At 46.9% G+C, this 15690-nt stretch overlaps 1 protein-coding gene across 11 annotated transcripts in view; it reads right to left on the bottom strand.

The window, feature by feature from the left end:
- Positions 1 to 116: 116 nt before the first annotated feature.
- Crag (DENN domain-containing protein Crag) overlaps positions 117 to 15690 on the bottom strand; it is an 80148-nt gene continuing 64574 nt past the window's right edge. For all 11 annotated transcript variants that reach the window (XM_077699204.1, XM_077699199.1, XM_077699203.1 and 8 more), the window contains 7 exons: positions 15504 to 15684; positions 10123 to 10304; positions 9673 to 9756; positions 8558 to 8675; positions 8081 to 8135; positions 6188 to 6357; positions 117 to 1418 (listed from right to left, as the gene is read on the bottom strand). In XM_077699204.1, coding sequence (XP_077555330.1) covers positions 1267 to 1418; positions 6188 to 6357; positions 8081 to 8135; positions 8558 to 8675; positions 9673 to 9756; positions 10123 to 10304; positions 15504 to 15684 — 942 coding nt within the window. In that variant the 3' untranslated portion in view covers positions 117 to 1266. The remainder of the gene's footprint in view (positions 1419 to 6187; positions 6358 to 8080; positions 8136 to 8557; positions 8676 to 9672; positions 9757 to 10122; positions 10305 to 15503; positions 15685 to 15690) is intronic.

Consider the following 15690-nt stretch of genomic DNA (forward strand, 5'->3'; position numbering starts at 1 on the left):
GCATTGAACCTTAGTTTGTAGCATTATTCATGCTTTCAAAAGGCCAAATTCAGTGGCAGGCCGCATTATTTAGGCAGCAAACAAGAAATAAGGAAAAACCAAACAAGAGTCAAAGATGAGGCCAACAGTTTCCATAACCCTTTTACTAAACTTCATAAAAAAACATATCAGTATATATATAATATATGTGTATATGTATATATATATTTATATATGTATACATGCAATGCAGTGTATAGTGTGTTATAATACAAGTGTAGCTGTAATGTTAAACAGTCACAAGTATGGTAGGTGTTGGCATGCGCGCACGCATGAGCAGAGTGGGTTCAACAAGCGTCCGATGAAGACAACCGTGCCAGTTCAACAGCAACAACGGCACACGTGTCGGCTAAACTGGTCCTAAGGGAAACACGCAGGTAACACACATTGCACACCACTGGCCACATACTACATACGCCAGCTGCCCTAACCCCTGATGGCTGAAGAGAGGTGTCCCATTGCAGCCCTGTCGCATCAGAAAGGAGGAGGAGGACACACTACGCAGCGTAAAGTGCTTTCCACAACGTTCCGAGATCACTCTTCATCGATGTCGAATATCTGAGCACACGACAGATGCGACTTGATAAAAAAAGAAAAAAAGCGAGACCTACCAACCCCTGGCACAAATTAAAGGTTAAAAAATGGGGGAGGGGAGGGGGGGGACTGAGTTTTGATTGGTTCAAAGAAAAGGGGAAAATGCACTAGCATATAGACAAGCGTGCTCACTATCTGTTACTAAAAAACCTTTATCAACAATAATTTCACAGAGCTAGCTCTCACCTAGGTGGGGCATTGCCCCACCTTTTTGTGGCACATTTTGACAAGTTTTTTTCTCTCTCTTTAAAAGTTTCAGTGTACACCTATGCACTGCACAAGAAGGGAAAGGAGCGCAACGGAAGCCAGAAAGCAATCGTTAAACTGCCTATTAGTGTATAAATAAGACGACGCTTTCTTTCTTGATAAAGGCTCATTTGACATTGCTCAGGAGGGCATAGCAACCTTGCAACAAAACTACATTCGCTACATAACAACAAAAGAAACAAAGCAAGACATTTTTTCTTTCCGGCAAAGTCAACAACAGTCCAATGTACTAGCTTGATCGTAACTTTACGGCGCAAAAAAACAACCGCCCGTTCTGTGGTGAGGGAGTCGGACCGCCCACCAATGGAGCCAGGCACAGCGTTCTTGGGTTTGCTACCCTCGATGATGCCACAGTGGCACAGAGCATCAGGTCAGGGCGAAGGGCTTCAGCTCCAGGTCTCGGAAGTACTTGCGGCACAGCATTGCACGCACTGAGGGGTACTTGTCACACTTGAACAGTGCAGAACGCTTGGCGGCCAGCTCTTCGTAGATCTTTATGTAGTCACGGTAGAACATGTCTGTAGCAGGCATGGGGGTGGGAAGGGGCAGGTAGGAGGGGGGGAGAAAGAAAACGGGAGTTAAACATCTAAGTGCCACAATGCTGCTTGGCACACTGGAACTACTAAATACAGAATAGGGGCGGTATATTCAGTGCTTCTGTGAACATTGCAGATTCATAATTTTTCATAATTTTTCGGTAATACACCGACACAATAACGACATTCCATTGAACCAGACATGTACAAAATCGAAACATTTGATTACAAGAAACGTCCGAGAAAACCCTTTTCTTTTTCAGCAATGTTCAGGTAACGTGCAGGACATTTCTCACGTCGCGTAAGGGTAACTGGAAGGCCCAATAAAAGTTTGTTGAAAGATGTGTCCTCTGAGCCTTGAAGTGCATGCTCACATTTCAGCCCCTCGTTCTCCAGAAGAATAGGCAAAGGGTGCAGTTCCGGCTACTTCAAGTGATGCTGTTGCAGTGCAGTGTTTGCCTCTGCGGTCTACAGCAGACAGGACCGAAGCCACCCCTAGGGCCACGATGTAAGGTGTACTTTTAGGTGTGGACACAGCGGCTCAAAAAGCTGTCAAATAAAGTTGGTGGCGCCGTGTGTAGACCTTCCATTAAAAGGTCATCTGCTGGCAGAACACTCAACTTTGCAGCGGCTTCACCCCGAGTGTCCAAACCAAGGTGGTTCAAAGGAACCAGTGGCATGTGTGTAAAGCAACGTTGTTTGTGCGAGGTAACATAAAGCGAGCTTAAAGAGTGATTTTACCACAATGTTAAAACAGCTGCAAGATTGCGAGCGTCCTAAGTTCATTTAGACCCGCGCCGAAGCTCCTCTGAACATAAGGTGCGGCCAGGGACTTCGACAACATTGCTTCGCCACCGCTGCTTCGTGCATAAACTTACCCAAGTTGTGCAACATCGTTTACGACGAAAAAACACCAGTGTACTCGCCGCAAGTTTAATCCATTCTAGCAATTAAGCTACCTTCCTTGTGTTTCATAGCACTGTTCCGCCAGCGGACGCTTTCTTCTTTCTGCTGCTGGTACTCAGTAGGTGGGGTGCTGTAGCCAACGGTAAAATCGACAGCACTGCGCCGTTCGTGAGTGCACACCTCTTCAACGTCAAGCAGTACTTCCTCTCCAAGCTCCTAAAAACATAGTTTTGCACAATCGCACTCTCAAGACAAATGCCAACTGCAAAAAGCATCATTGCCGATGGAGGATTGCTGCAGAGCACACATTCATTTGTTTAACAGGGGTGAGACAGTCCAAACAGATCTGGGAGCAGTTTTTGGAGCAGCAAAATTTCGATTTTAGAGCAGACAAAATAACCTCTATTTGGAACAGTTCACAACATTTATGCGTCATCTTAGGACCCTAAAAAAAAAATTTGCAGCAACTTTGGGGGAGAAGTACCCTTTCGAATCAGTTTAAAATACACATAACAGTTAGGTAACTATTAGAGAAAGGATTTTTAACAGAGTATCGCAAGGTACGAACTGCACTCCGTTCTTGCAAACTTCTTAGATTGTACTGAGTCTGTATGCATAGAAGCGTTTTTAAGTTGAAAAACACCACAGTCGATCATTTGAATGCTGCAATTATTATTTGTGCAATACCTGACTGCATTGAACGAACGAGTGTAGAGCCACGGCAAATTTTGCACAAAGCGACGTGGCTGCCGTTGCACCATTTCAATCCCTGAAGCGCACGCTCACCCCAACCATAATTTAAGTAACGTTGCTTTTGGCGTTCAGTTTCACTTCATGTACATTACTTGTGTAACTAGTCTTCCTATCAGGCGGAAATGCCCCAACACACCTTGCAGGGATGCAGTGTGCTCCGCAACTTAATCCTGAAGTGTCGATCGTTGGATTCCCGAGGCTTGCGAGCATGCTGTTGAGCACAGCAATAACTGAACGTCTTATAACATCGCAAAGAGTCCAAAGGTTCACTTCACAAACCCTGATTGCAGACGCACGCACTGCATTTCATACTCAAATACAAGTCACAGCGAAGTCGGCTCCACGTTGTTTTCAATGGACTCCTTTAGAGCCGTGCAACTTCCCATAATCTGGCACATGTTCTCAACATTATCCCCGCTTTAGCGTCACTGTTGGGCACCACAACAGATAAAGTTACTCAACGAGAATCCAACTGAACGCGTAACCTGAACCAGAGAAAAGATCGGCGAAGCCCACTCAGGGGTGGAGCAGGGCACATGGGTTTGGGAGCAGTCCTCGGAGCAGGCAAAATTGCCTTTTGTAGCAGGCTTGGAGCAGCCAGAAGGGCGTTTGGCAAGGAGCTGGCACAGGCTGCTGTGCCAACACCCTGCCAATTAAGTTTTATCTATTTATCTACTATATTTGGTGTTTTACCTTGTGTGCACTCGAACCTACTCTGAACCAGGGACGCAGTTCTTGTACTAGGTATAAAATTTACAATAAGCGAAGTTATCTGCCTTCGGACCCAGCTACAATATGCGGAGGTTGCAGTGAGTACACTGCAGTGTACTGCAGTGAGTACACTGCAGGTTGCAGTGAGTACAGTGAGTACACCTTTGGCTGCAGTGAGTACACTGCGTTATCACCGTTATCACGCAGAGACAATGGAGTCAGATAACAGACCGCGCTTCATGTCTGGCAGACGGCAGTGTTCAGCGAACTCACATAGGGTGCCTCGATGCCAGCACCGCAGTGCAGCGGGTGCACGTGAATCGAGGCACCCTAAACTCACGGTGGCACTCCAAGACAAGGCATCTGCTTTAATTTTTTCCACCAAACAGCGGTTTCAGTGCATGAAAAGCAGAACATAGCTTTGTCTTCGCCCGTAGCGGGGATCCGAGATTCGACGAACGTACGCCGGAGACTACGTAACGAGAGCAGTTAGAGGGCATCATTAATGCTGGACCGCCCTCCACATAAGCAAAGCTAATCCTGAAGTTCACAAGCGAACCGATTGAACAGGCGAACAAAGGCGAACCGATTGAACATGTGAGAGCACATCATCCAAGAATACATGCAGCTATGGTCGTCAAAAATGGCCGACTAAATTGACAATTTAGTCGGCCCTCAATAAACTACAACCTTTCACACGGATGCTATTCTGTTTTCTACGTGTGTGCGATGTGACACAAAAACATTTCGCTCACTTTTGGTCATTTTCAATTGATTAGGGGGCAGTGGCCGGCACCAGCAAACAAAACCGTGCAAATGCGGCACAAATACATCTAAAGGGAAGACGAAGAAGGTGCGTAGTGCCTGTGGCATTACAGCGCAGCAAAAGCCAAGTTCCATAGCCGCTCATAACCTCGATGAAACCGAAACCATAAATGCATTGAAACCGGAAACACGATGCTTCAGCCAAGTTTCCTGGCACGGGGCATCAAGGCGGTCGTACCTCACAGCTCAATGTGGGCTCTACGGCGCAGGGGACGCTGATAAACGAGTTTGGCGCTCAATGGCGCAAATGGCGCAAATGGCGCAGCTGTTCCACCCCTGCACACTGAACACTTGAAATACGCAGCAGCCGCTTCCCCGAACAGCCACGCTTTTTGTTGCCATAGCAATGCCCAGCCAGGAAGGCCATTACTGCAGACGCAGCCGGAAAGCCAATCACGCTTCAGAAGCTATAGTTTGCTTCGTTTCACAGTCTTTTTTTTTTCTTCTGTCAATTGTGCGCTTGCGAGCGAGCAACAATAATAGCGGTGACCGAAAGGCACAAGACAGGTGTTCAGCTGACCTAACAATACCAAGATGATCACCTTATCCCAGCAAAAAACAGCACCACTTGGGCTTGTTGGAAAACCATGTTGTCCACTCGGCCTTTTTTCCCACCGAATCTGACACCGGTGCTAAAATCCTTGCCTCTCAAGCCGTTTTGGAGCAGTTTGGCACAATTTAAGCAATTTTTATGCTTTTGGAGCAGCCTGGCACAGGAAAACAGAATTGTATCAAAAGTGCGCAATATGCGCAGCTGTCTCACCCCTGGTTTAAGATCGCAGGAAGCATTAAATAATGTCACACTTTCTTGCCACCTGCGCGCACTGGCACTGCAGTCCTCTATAAAGCATTTGCACGCCATTTTTCGCTGCACAAGTATGAAATCTTACTTGCGTGAGTGTTCAACGGCTACCGTGGTAAACATTCACCTCGGTTGAGCTTTTTCATGTCTTCTTTTGATTGCTACCCACTCAAAACACCTTTCACAACATGTTGAAACACTGCATGATATGATAACTACGATATCTTCTACTCTAGTTTGTTCTTCGATCCATGTAGCTTGTTTACTGTCCCTGAGTGTTACTCCTAACATTATTCGTTCCATCGCCTGTTCAGCCAACTTAAATTTGCTTTCCAGTTGCTTAGAAAAGCGCCAAGTTTCCGCTCCATATGTAATCACCGGCAGGATGCACTGGATGTGTATACTATTCTTTTCAGTGATAGAGGTAGCTTACTATTCATTATTATACAATTAATCAAAGGGGCCCTGAAATTAAAACAAAAGTATCTTTGACGCACCATTGTGTAAGTAAATTTGAACGACGACCCCCCACCCCAGTCTGAATAACAAATTGGCCGAATTGCAATAAGGTAACCCAAGGAAAGGAACGAACAATATATGTATAGGCTGTGCAGCCTATTGTACAGCTCCACTCATTCTGCTCTCACGGGCCATAATTGTAGCCAAAGAGAGCCCCAAGCAGTTACGCAAAATTACAGTCGCCCGCGCATCGACCGACGACAGGGATGGCCCCAGGGAGGGCAGGCTCACGCACTCTGGTTGAGGGCGTCCCTGCCGAGCGTGGCCAGGGCCAGGAAGAGCACGTCGCGGTAGAGGCTGGGCCGGCGCTGCTGGCTGCGGGCCTTGTGCCGCTCCCGCACCAGCAGCTCCACCGCCTCACGCACGTTGTTCTGCTGCACGCTGGCCAGCACCCGCTCCCGCAGGCTGCACACACAAGGGCGACGACACCTGGTACTGCAGGGTGCTACTTTAGGGAACAGCGCTGCTGCTGCTGCTGCCCCTCCGGTACCACTGCATCCACTAACAAGAACCTCTCTTTCGTAGCAGTCACAATGCGCAGCAGTGACTGCTACGCATTTCGCAGCAGTCACCTGCGAGCAGTCGTAGCAGTCGTAGCAGTACGCATTTCGTAGCAGTCACCTGCTTCAGCAACTCGATGACATCCACGGCTGTCGGCCCGCCCCTGGCGTCCTACACCCTATGCTACAGTGGGGCTGAACTTGTGCATCATGCTTGAGCCTGTCTGGGTGTGCCACTTGGCACCCTTCGGGACCTTAGGTGTCACCACTGGGCACCCCTTTGCTGCAGGCAGTGCTGCAGTACACCTTGTTCAAGCCATTTCACCGCACATACTAAGGGAAGGAAGCGTGCTGCCGCTTAGCTTGTTGGGCTCCTCTCACTTCCACGCGAAGAAGCCACCGCGAGCGCAAAATCGTCGACACGAGCGTGAAAAAGAAGCACGCGCAACGCCAACGTGCACGAATCGTGTGCGAAAACAGGCCATGCGGTTCACGCGTAATACAAACAACTTGCGGCGCACGGACGGGGACGGGGGTCGCTATCTTCCGAGGTGAGTCAAGCAAGGTCAGTTGTGGTTATCACGTACGCGTGAACTAAAGGGTGCCTATTCTTTCCTTGTGTGTCGAAGTTAAGGAAGAGCAAGGGGTGCGCGCTGCGTCAGATGGCCAATTTCATCCGTTCTTTTTTCTTTTGCTACCCTAAAACGATGCCCCAGCTGCGCCGGTCGATCAGCTGTCCCGCCAGAAAACCTCACTATAAACGGTATTGTGCTTCGGCCAACCGCATTCTAAGCGGTATGCTTATGCATCGAGTTCTATGGGAGGTGAACCGGTGGTCACAAAAACCCGCGTTATATTCGGTCCCGCACTATAAGCGGTTAGATTATAAATGGTCTACACTGTACTTGAACAGTACCAAGTACTTATAAAAGGCATACAGGCCCGGTTTTGGTAAAAAACAACAATTTTTGCATAATTTTCTCCTTTTTTGCCACAAGTGGTATTGCAGCTATAGAAAATTCTCGAGAGGTACATCCCAGCTCATACAGCTGCTAGGAAGATAATTTCTTTTGCGGCGTAAAGCTGAATGTTTAAACCATGCAGTAAGAGAAGCAGATTTTGCATTTTCTGTTTTGGAAGTTGTATAATTAGCGTTATATTTTTATTGGTTAACATGAGTACTTCAAACCTAGACGTTGGAGTTTATGTAAACCTGTATGTGATTGCAAAACAAAAAAAAAAAAACTGCTTCCCACATTTTATTCTCCACAACTTCTGGCATCTGTTCATGCCTTGCTGGTAATTTTTTCTTGGTTAGTGTTTTTTACATTGTTCTCAGGAACAATCAAGAAATATTTTTAATTATCTTGGAAGCTAAATGCCTAACGTCAAAACTAACCGGATATTTAAAATCAGCTAAAGAACTGAACAAGCCCATACAGTTACATCCAGATTGGTTGGAAAGCAAAAAAAAAAAAGTTTCTGAGACCAGTGTGCTCTCATATCACCTTGAAGTTAACAATACTACAAGAGCATCCTCAGGTTTAACCCTTGGATTACTGTCATTACAATCCGCATGACAATCCACATGACAAACAGAAGTACTGAACAGCCCTTAGGCAACGCACCTTTTCGTAGGTTTGCTGTCCTCCGTGACCAATGACTGCACCAATGATGACATGTCTGCAAAGAAAGTGACGACAATAAAGGCACGTGCCAACAGTGCACTCGAATACTTCTCCTGGCTTCAAAATAAATAAATAAATGAACACTGCAAGCAAATTGACAATACTGCAAGTTCATAAAAACACCAAGCACAAGCAATTAGCGAGTCAACGACAGTATGGCATGCCAACCTTTGACCACTGCCCACACAGCGTAACTACACAGTTTTCCAGACACATGAACAGAAAGACCAAGATTACATCACAGGTCCCATAAATTGCGCCACCTGCATGTCCCAAGTGAAACCGATGTTAACATAACTCCAGCAGCCACTGTAGTTCATTCTCTCAATGACGGCATTTCCGTACAATATGTTCATTTTGGAAGAGAACCAATTACAAAGAACCGCCCGAGAAGGCAGCAACCAGTCGATACTCAACTGTTCTTTCCCAGCTGCGAGTACATGAAGGGCACCATGTTCGTGTGGAGCCTTGGATTGTCCCAGCAGCAGCTGATCACCACCGTCTTCCCCTCGAGCGACTGCCACTGCTCGGGGATCTGGGGGACAACAGGGGAGGAGAACACGCCGTGGATGTCGCACTCACTCACCACACATTCCACTGATTTGTTCCTCAAAAGGACAACAGTTCAGTAGGAATGCTCAGATATAGAATTTGCTTGCTATGGTCACTGACTTTTCCTTGAAAGGAATGGAGGGGGAAACAAGGGGGGGGGGGAGAGAATCGAGTACATGTATGCATGAGAGAGAGAGAGAGAGAGAGAGAGAGAGAGAGAGAGAGAGAGAGAGAGAGAGAGAGAGAGAGAGAGAGAGAGAGAGAGAGAGAGAGAGAGAGAGAGAGAGAGAGAGAGAGAGAGAGAGAGAGAGAGAGAGAGAGAGAGAGAGAGAATTACTGGATACGAAAAAAAAAAGCATTGTATTTTGGACAACACATCCCCTTTCTTGTGTCAAATTATGATCTGCGTAAGCACAATGAATGTTGCATTAATGACTGAACACTGCATAGAATTTCACTTGCACGTTGGGCAGCATGGTTTGCACAAACTGGGCCCCCCACACAGGCTGTTCGCTCCTTTTGAGAGAAGTTTTTTACGTGAATGACATTCACAGGTCAGTTGCACAGCCTTACTAAGTGACAGACACTCAGTGACTGGCATTCAAAGACGCGTCACTGTAGTAAGCACACTTTATGATCTGGTGATCACACAGGAACTCCTGCTTTTTACTTGACAGCACCGTACTCGAACATCAAACTTCTACCACACAAGCTTGCACCAGCATAGCTATGACACACTGAGGACTGTGAGGCAGTTATGTCTCGAAATAACTGAGCTGAGGCTCGACAGCAACTCAGCTCTTTCCCAGGTTGACCTCAGCTTCATCATCGCTGCCATATCAACAGCTGGAGCCTTCCATAGCAGTGGCTGTTTGGTGCAAAGGCATTAATAGCTGCAAGAGCAGCCGCACACTTTTGCTCGCTGACCCTTGCCCAGTGGAGCAATTTTTTAATCGATGAACCTTGGGGGACGGCCTCACCTGGCGCTCCCTGATGAGAGAAACGGCCTGTAGACACAGCTCTGGGAGATGGCTGGGCAGATTCAGCCGCTTGAAGTACCACACCTGCGGGAAAGAGGCCCACCCCTGCCTGTCATAGGCCGTCCTGGTGTAACTGCTGCTCATTCAGTGTTCTTGCAAAGCGGGGCCAACTTTTTCGGGTAGGCACTGACCCCCTCCCTAGTACCTCACTATACTGCACCCGTGATCATGTTAAAAGCACAGAATAGACAGTGCACACACCCAGCGCTGAAAACTTGGCATAGATTTTGGCACAGGTTGTTCTCATAAAGTGGCAAGGCAAGGCCTACAAATAGCTATACTGGAAGCCTTTACAGGGAACGAAAAGTACGGACTCAGCACAACGTTCCCCCGTCTGTTCCCCCAGTGCCTGCTGCTAGGGGACGGAGAGAGGGAGAGGGGGACGCTTGCCAGGTTCCAGTAGAGGATGGGGTGGTGGTCGACGAAGCCCGCGCTGAGCAGGCAGTCGTCGCCCTCGTGCTCGAGCAGGTTCTCCACCTCCTTGCGCAGCACCAGGGGGCTCAGGTATGGCACCGTCAGGGGCTCCAGCAGCACGCAGGGCCCCAGGGAGAGACTCAGCCGCGAGGGGCTCACTGCAAGGGAGGGCGGCCATGACCTACGTCCTCACGCGTACTACACACCCGGAAACCGATCACGTTTCACGACACAGAGAGGAACCACTAAGAGGGGGATTGCAGGGAGAAGACGGCTACACAGGTTGGCACTAGAAAGGCGCACACATTTTGAGGCTCAACTAGGGCCACACAGTGCATTGCCACTTGTGACCAGCTCCAGATGCTATAAAAGAGTGGCTTGAAAAGTATGGTAAAAACACAAGTTAAGCCCCTTTTCCTTTCTCTAAGCAATTCATTTAAACACGCGGCCTCCATTCGGGGCTAAGCATGTAATCCACCCAGCGCTTAATTCGTTAATCCCGTCGCAAAAGTAGATTGTGAAATGAATCAAAATACACATTGACGGCGGTGATGGCACCTCCACCGGATGGAAATTCTCATAAAAGCTTACTCAACTTGATCAAATTACCCTCGTATGTCAACAAAGTTAGCATGCATGCTGAGTTGGTAGAAGCCCAGATGAGTTGCCGTAGCGTAATTATCGTATTTACTCGCATAATAAAACCACCTTCTTTTTTTTTTTTTTAAATTCGGCATGAATTTTTAGGGAGTGTTTATTATCCGCGAAATAGTTGTAACAAATTTTTAAAAGTTAAAATTTCATACAATAAAGATGGTAAGAGAAGCGCTGTCAAAACCCTACCTTTCCTGTGAAAACATGTAGGTAATTATATAACCAAATTCCTTTTTTATTCACAGATGCTAGTGGCCCCCTACTCTCCATCGTCCCCCTACTTGCCATCGAAACTGTCCTCCTCACTTGAGTCGCTTGCAGCTTAAAGTTTGTCGTCTTGTCGGCCCACAGCGCTATGTCTTCCGTGCCGTCAAGGCACTCCAGAACTTCTTTTTCCACACCGAGAAAGTTCCCTCCTTTGGGCCTATGGAACACACGGCGATCCCTGTTCATCGCCCAAACCTCTTGTTTGCTCCAGTAGCGTATACGCACTGGGTCAGCACTGAAGTCGCACAGTTTTAATACACTTTAACACATGCTCCATCGCCTTCAGTTTAAAAACGACTGCATAATAGCTGATGTACTGGACCATCGTACGCTGTGCGCCATGAGCACAAAAAAGGTTGGAACACGGCTGAACAACAAAACCATGGAGTGCAATGGTGAAGTCATAGAACAGCACAGAGCAGGGAAGGAGTGTACAGTAAGGAGCACGTTTGGTGCTTTGTTTGCACGCCGCAGCGCTTTCATGGCACTATACACAAGAAAGTTTGTTTTGTGCTCAGCAGGTGTTGCTTCACAAGCACACAATTTTTAAATTATGAGCCACAGCAATCGCACTCGCGTCTCTGGCTACTGTTGAGATTGTTTTTGTTAGAATGGGTTTTTGGTATTTCTGCGCATACTGTGGCACGATATCAAGTTACTGCGATCGTCGACGGCATCAGCAACCATGCCAAGATAAAAACGTACTGAACAGCGCCTTTTCTATTCCCGCTGCATTTTTTATGCAAGGTAACAACACGAAGGTAAATTCTCAAGAAAAAAGTGTGTGTGTGCGCGTGGGGGGGGAGTTCACTATCTGAGTGAATTCATCACACGAGTTAATACGGTATGATACGAAAAGGAAAGACTTTCTTCAGGGTTTATTGGCGCCGTTCCAGAGCAACGCTAAGCCGTGTACGGTGGTCCAAGCGCAGCGTTCCAAACTCATACACGTGCCTGCTGCAGTCCTCGTGCCTGTCAACGTGCCATTTCTTTCTCGGCGCCTCTATCAACATCATCTAGACTGTACATGTTGGCGACAAATTAGAAATCCGCAACACGGTATGTCAAACCCCAGATGGCACTACGATGGCTAAATTTCCAATCTGCAGTCATTTAAACGGCACCAGACAGCGTTTAACTCTTTTGTTACCATGCTATTAGACCAGTCATCGATGCTTTATATTGCTGATTTCAACATGTGGTAGTCGTTTCTCGTACACCTAACTATTGGTTAGTCTAGGCACTACACTTATAGAATCAGTTTATATTTTCCCGCTTCAGCGATACTGAAATTTTTGACGGCGTTTTTTGCCACCTTAGGTGCTTATGTTTTCACAAAAGGGGGCGAGCCTGCTGCACTTGACAAAAAAGCATGCCACTTGTGGTTATGCTGCATTTCAATCAATTTTTTTTTTATTAAAAGGCTCCTAGCACGCCAAATACCAAATTATGTTGTCAGCTTTGTAACCCAACAGCGTTGAGAAGTGATAATTACCTGAATATGATACCAGCTATTCACTAGTGATTTTTGGTTTGGAGAAAGAGTAGCTTTATTCTGCCAAAGCTTATTTACGAAGGTCCCCCGCGTATCTTACAAGTGAACCTGGCATTTTCAGTCAGTGTCCAGCAGTTTTCGTTTCCTTCTTGCACTGCGAAATCCATATTTGGCGCTACTGCGCAGTTACCCAACTTCAAGCCGATTTTCCATGGCGCCTCTGTTGCCCGCTACTGTTCCTCAAAAAACGCACGCCGCTCGTGACTCCACTTCACCCATGCATTATTTCTGCGATAACAGCTTCAGCTGAAAGTCGAAATATAACACCAAGTTGTCGGATATCAGTTCAGAGGAGGACAGCGCTCTTGATCGGCCTTGAACACTGCCAGCTGTTCACCGGACAGTTTCAGTTCTGTACGAGGGTGTTTCCGGAGGTCTAGTGTCACTTCTTAGTCAAACTGTCTATTCTGACAAAGTCTCCAAAAGGCTTGATATTGTTTCTCTTCGAAATTGTTAGGTGGCACTGCAATGTAGGAGGCTCACAGTGCTGAACTCTCTCAATAATAGCGCGACAGGTGCTTGGTGAATGCTTGCCGGCCATGATTCTAGTGCATCGCACCTTATTCCTGCAAGCAGGGCTACCATAGTGAGTCAGAAGATGAGCATAAACTGCAAATGAAAGTTCTAGCATGTAAGTGACGATCAGAACGTCAACAAGCATCCACCACCGAGTTCAGTTTCCAACTCCAAGTGGATCTCTTCACATTGCTTGCTTGCCTTGAATCTTGTGCTGGCCGCAATCACCGACAAGGTGTTTGTACATCACGTGGGGACTAAGAGGTGTCTTTAATTATGCCAAACCGCCAAATTTCTTCCAGAGAACCATCCAAAATTGCGAAATTTGAAAAAAAAAAAGGTTGGGCTTCGCCGCAAGCAGACCTGCCAACCTAGCAACATGAAAATTCGGGAGATTGCTGCAGGTGGGGTGGGGTGGTTTTTGTTTAGTTTCCTCTTGTGCTCACTAAAAGTTTATCCCCTTACATTTCGCAAGTTAAACTGGAGACCGGCATCCGAAGGGGTCAAGGGTGTTTGTTCCGAGCCCCTTTGTTCTTGCATCATGAGACAGACAGACGCAAATGTTGTGGTGCCTTTTCCCTCGCCTTCTTTCAGACCAGTGGCGAGCACATTTCGGATCCAGCGTTTGTAGCCTACAATTAACATTCTGGCAGTGCCCAGATGCACAGTGTGCCCGATACTATAGTGCCCAGAATGTACTTAGCAGTACCCTACGGTATGGTTACAAGGAACAAAAAGTATGAGGCGAGTGCTTTTCCCAGCACCGCAAATGTCACAGCAGGGATGACTGAGGTTCGCGTGTGATTAGGTGAGCCCTTTTTGTGAGATTAGAGAAAGCATTCGTACAATCCGGAGATGTGGTTGAAATTCGGAAGTCTCCCGGACAATTCGGGAGTGTAGGCAGGTATGCACAAGGTGCGGGCACCACGCGTGCTGGCATTTTCTTCGATACGGTTGAACCTCATTATAAGAGGCATGGATGTAAGAGACAATTGCGTATAGGAGACACTATTTACCCACATGAATGGCCGCCCTATCTTTCCCACTAATTTGACCTCTTTTATAACAGACATTGGATGCAGAAGATAGTTGGTCCTAAAGGAAAAGTTATTCTTGAATTTTGGTCAACAATCTCGCCTGTAACAGACATTTTAACATTACATGTCGTGCCACCAGGTACTAACTGCAGTTGCGTCTGTTGTGGAGTCAAAGGGGATGACAGACACCCGCAGTTGCTATTTATTATGACTTCAGCAAACACACAGTGGCTCAGTCAGCCATGAAACGACGACGAGAAGCCCTGCCAGTGGAAATGCAACATACAGAAATAATAGAAGCTTAGCGCCTTGCATACGAGCACGACCATGCATGCGGGCTTCTGCACAAGCCAAGAATACTGGGAGTGCGCAGTGGGCTCTCCCAATCGTGTACTTCCCAATCAAGAAGTATCGCAGATGTTGAGTCCTGCATGCCTGATAAATAGCCAGAGCACACAGCAGAAGACGTGGTTCATTTGATCAACTTTTCTCATCCCCACCTCATACTCCCTCATCTATGCTGTGTGGCAAATAAATGCTATATAAAAAAAATCTGTGCGCTCTGGCTATTCATCAGGTTTGTGAACTCGACATCTACGATTCTTCATCTTCTGCAGACAGTGAAAAAGAACAGAAAGATTGTGTAAGCTGTTGTAAAAAACTGTAAATACAGTCATGAAGCAAACAAAGATTCAGAACTATTTCATAAATTCTGGGGGCGAAACACAAATTGGAATAAGCCTTTTGCAACAAGCTGTAGCCTTCCTTAGTGCTTATTTTAGTCGCACGGTACCCACATTGAACTACGGGTTGATCATTTAGTGAAAACATGGGACCATGCTTATAAGAAACCTCTCATAAGTGACAGAAACTTCTGCCCGGTACGTGTGTCTTATAAAGGGGTTCGACTGTATCTGACAAATTGTTTCGAGCAAATCCAGTTTTTTTCTAGGACGGGTTTTTTAAATGTTTACCCACAAAATGTATATCCTAAATTTTTTCTACTACAGGAGGTTTGTTATGCACAGCTTCCTTTTTTTCATTTTCTTTGACACCTGGACAAAAATCTTGAATTTGATCATTTTTTTTGCAAACATTATAAATGGAAAAAATATTAAAACTGGTGTCGTTGGAAAGGCCATTGAATCATCTGCATTTTATGTCACTGCAATAAGTGCCTAACCAATATGTTTAGCACAAAACAAAAGTTTTCTTAGACAACTAAAAATTGGTCAATTTCCCGTGGTAACGAAAGAGTTAATCGATCCAACGGGTGAATTCAGTGTGCCTCTGGAGCATGTTCGTGCCAACCCTGGGCCCCTGCTCACCGGATCCCAGCTTGAAAAGGGCTGCTGAACTGGGTGCCGGCTGTGAGCCCAGGAGCAGCTCGGCCGAGTCCACACGACCTGCCGAGGTGCGCAGGCCCAGGGGGGCGTCCCCAACAGTCACACGCCGGGTGCGGTGCTCAGCCCGCTCGCTCGTCTCGTTGGAGCCAGACGATGGGCTGACCTGCAG

This window comes from Haemaphysalis longicornis, unplaced genomic scaffold (genome assembly GCF_048455015.1).
Source record: "Haemaphysalis longicornis isolate Haplotype H1 unplaced genomic scaffold, Haemaphysalis longicornis Haplotype H1 scaffold_2, whole genome shotgun sequence".
Lineage (NCBI taxonomy): Eukaryota > Metazoa > Arthropoda > Arachnida > Ixodida > Ixodidae > Haemaphysalis > Haemaphysalis longicornis.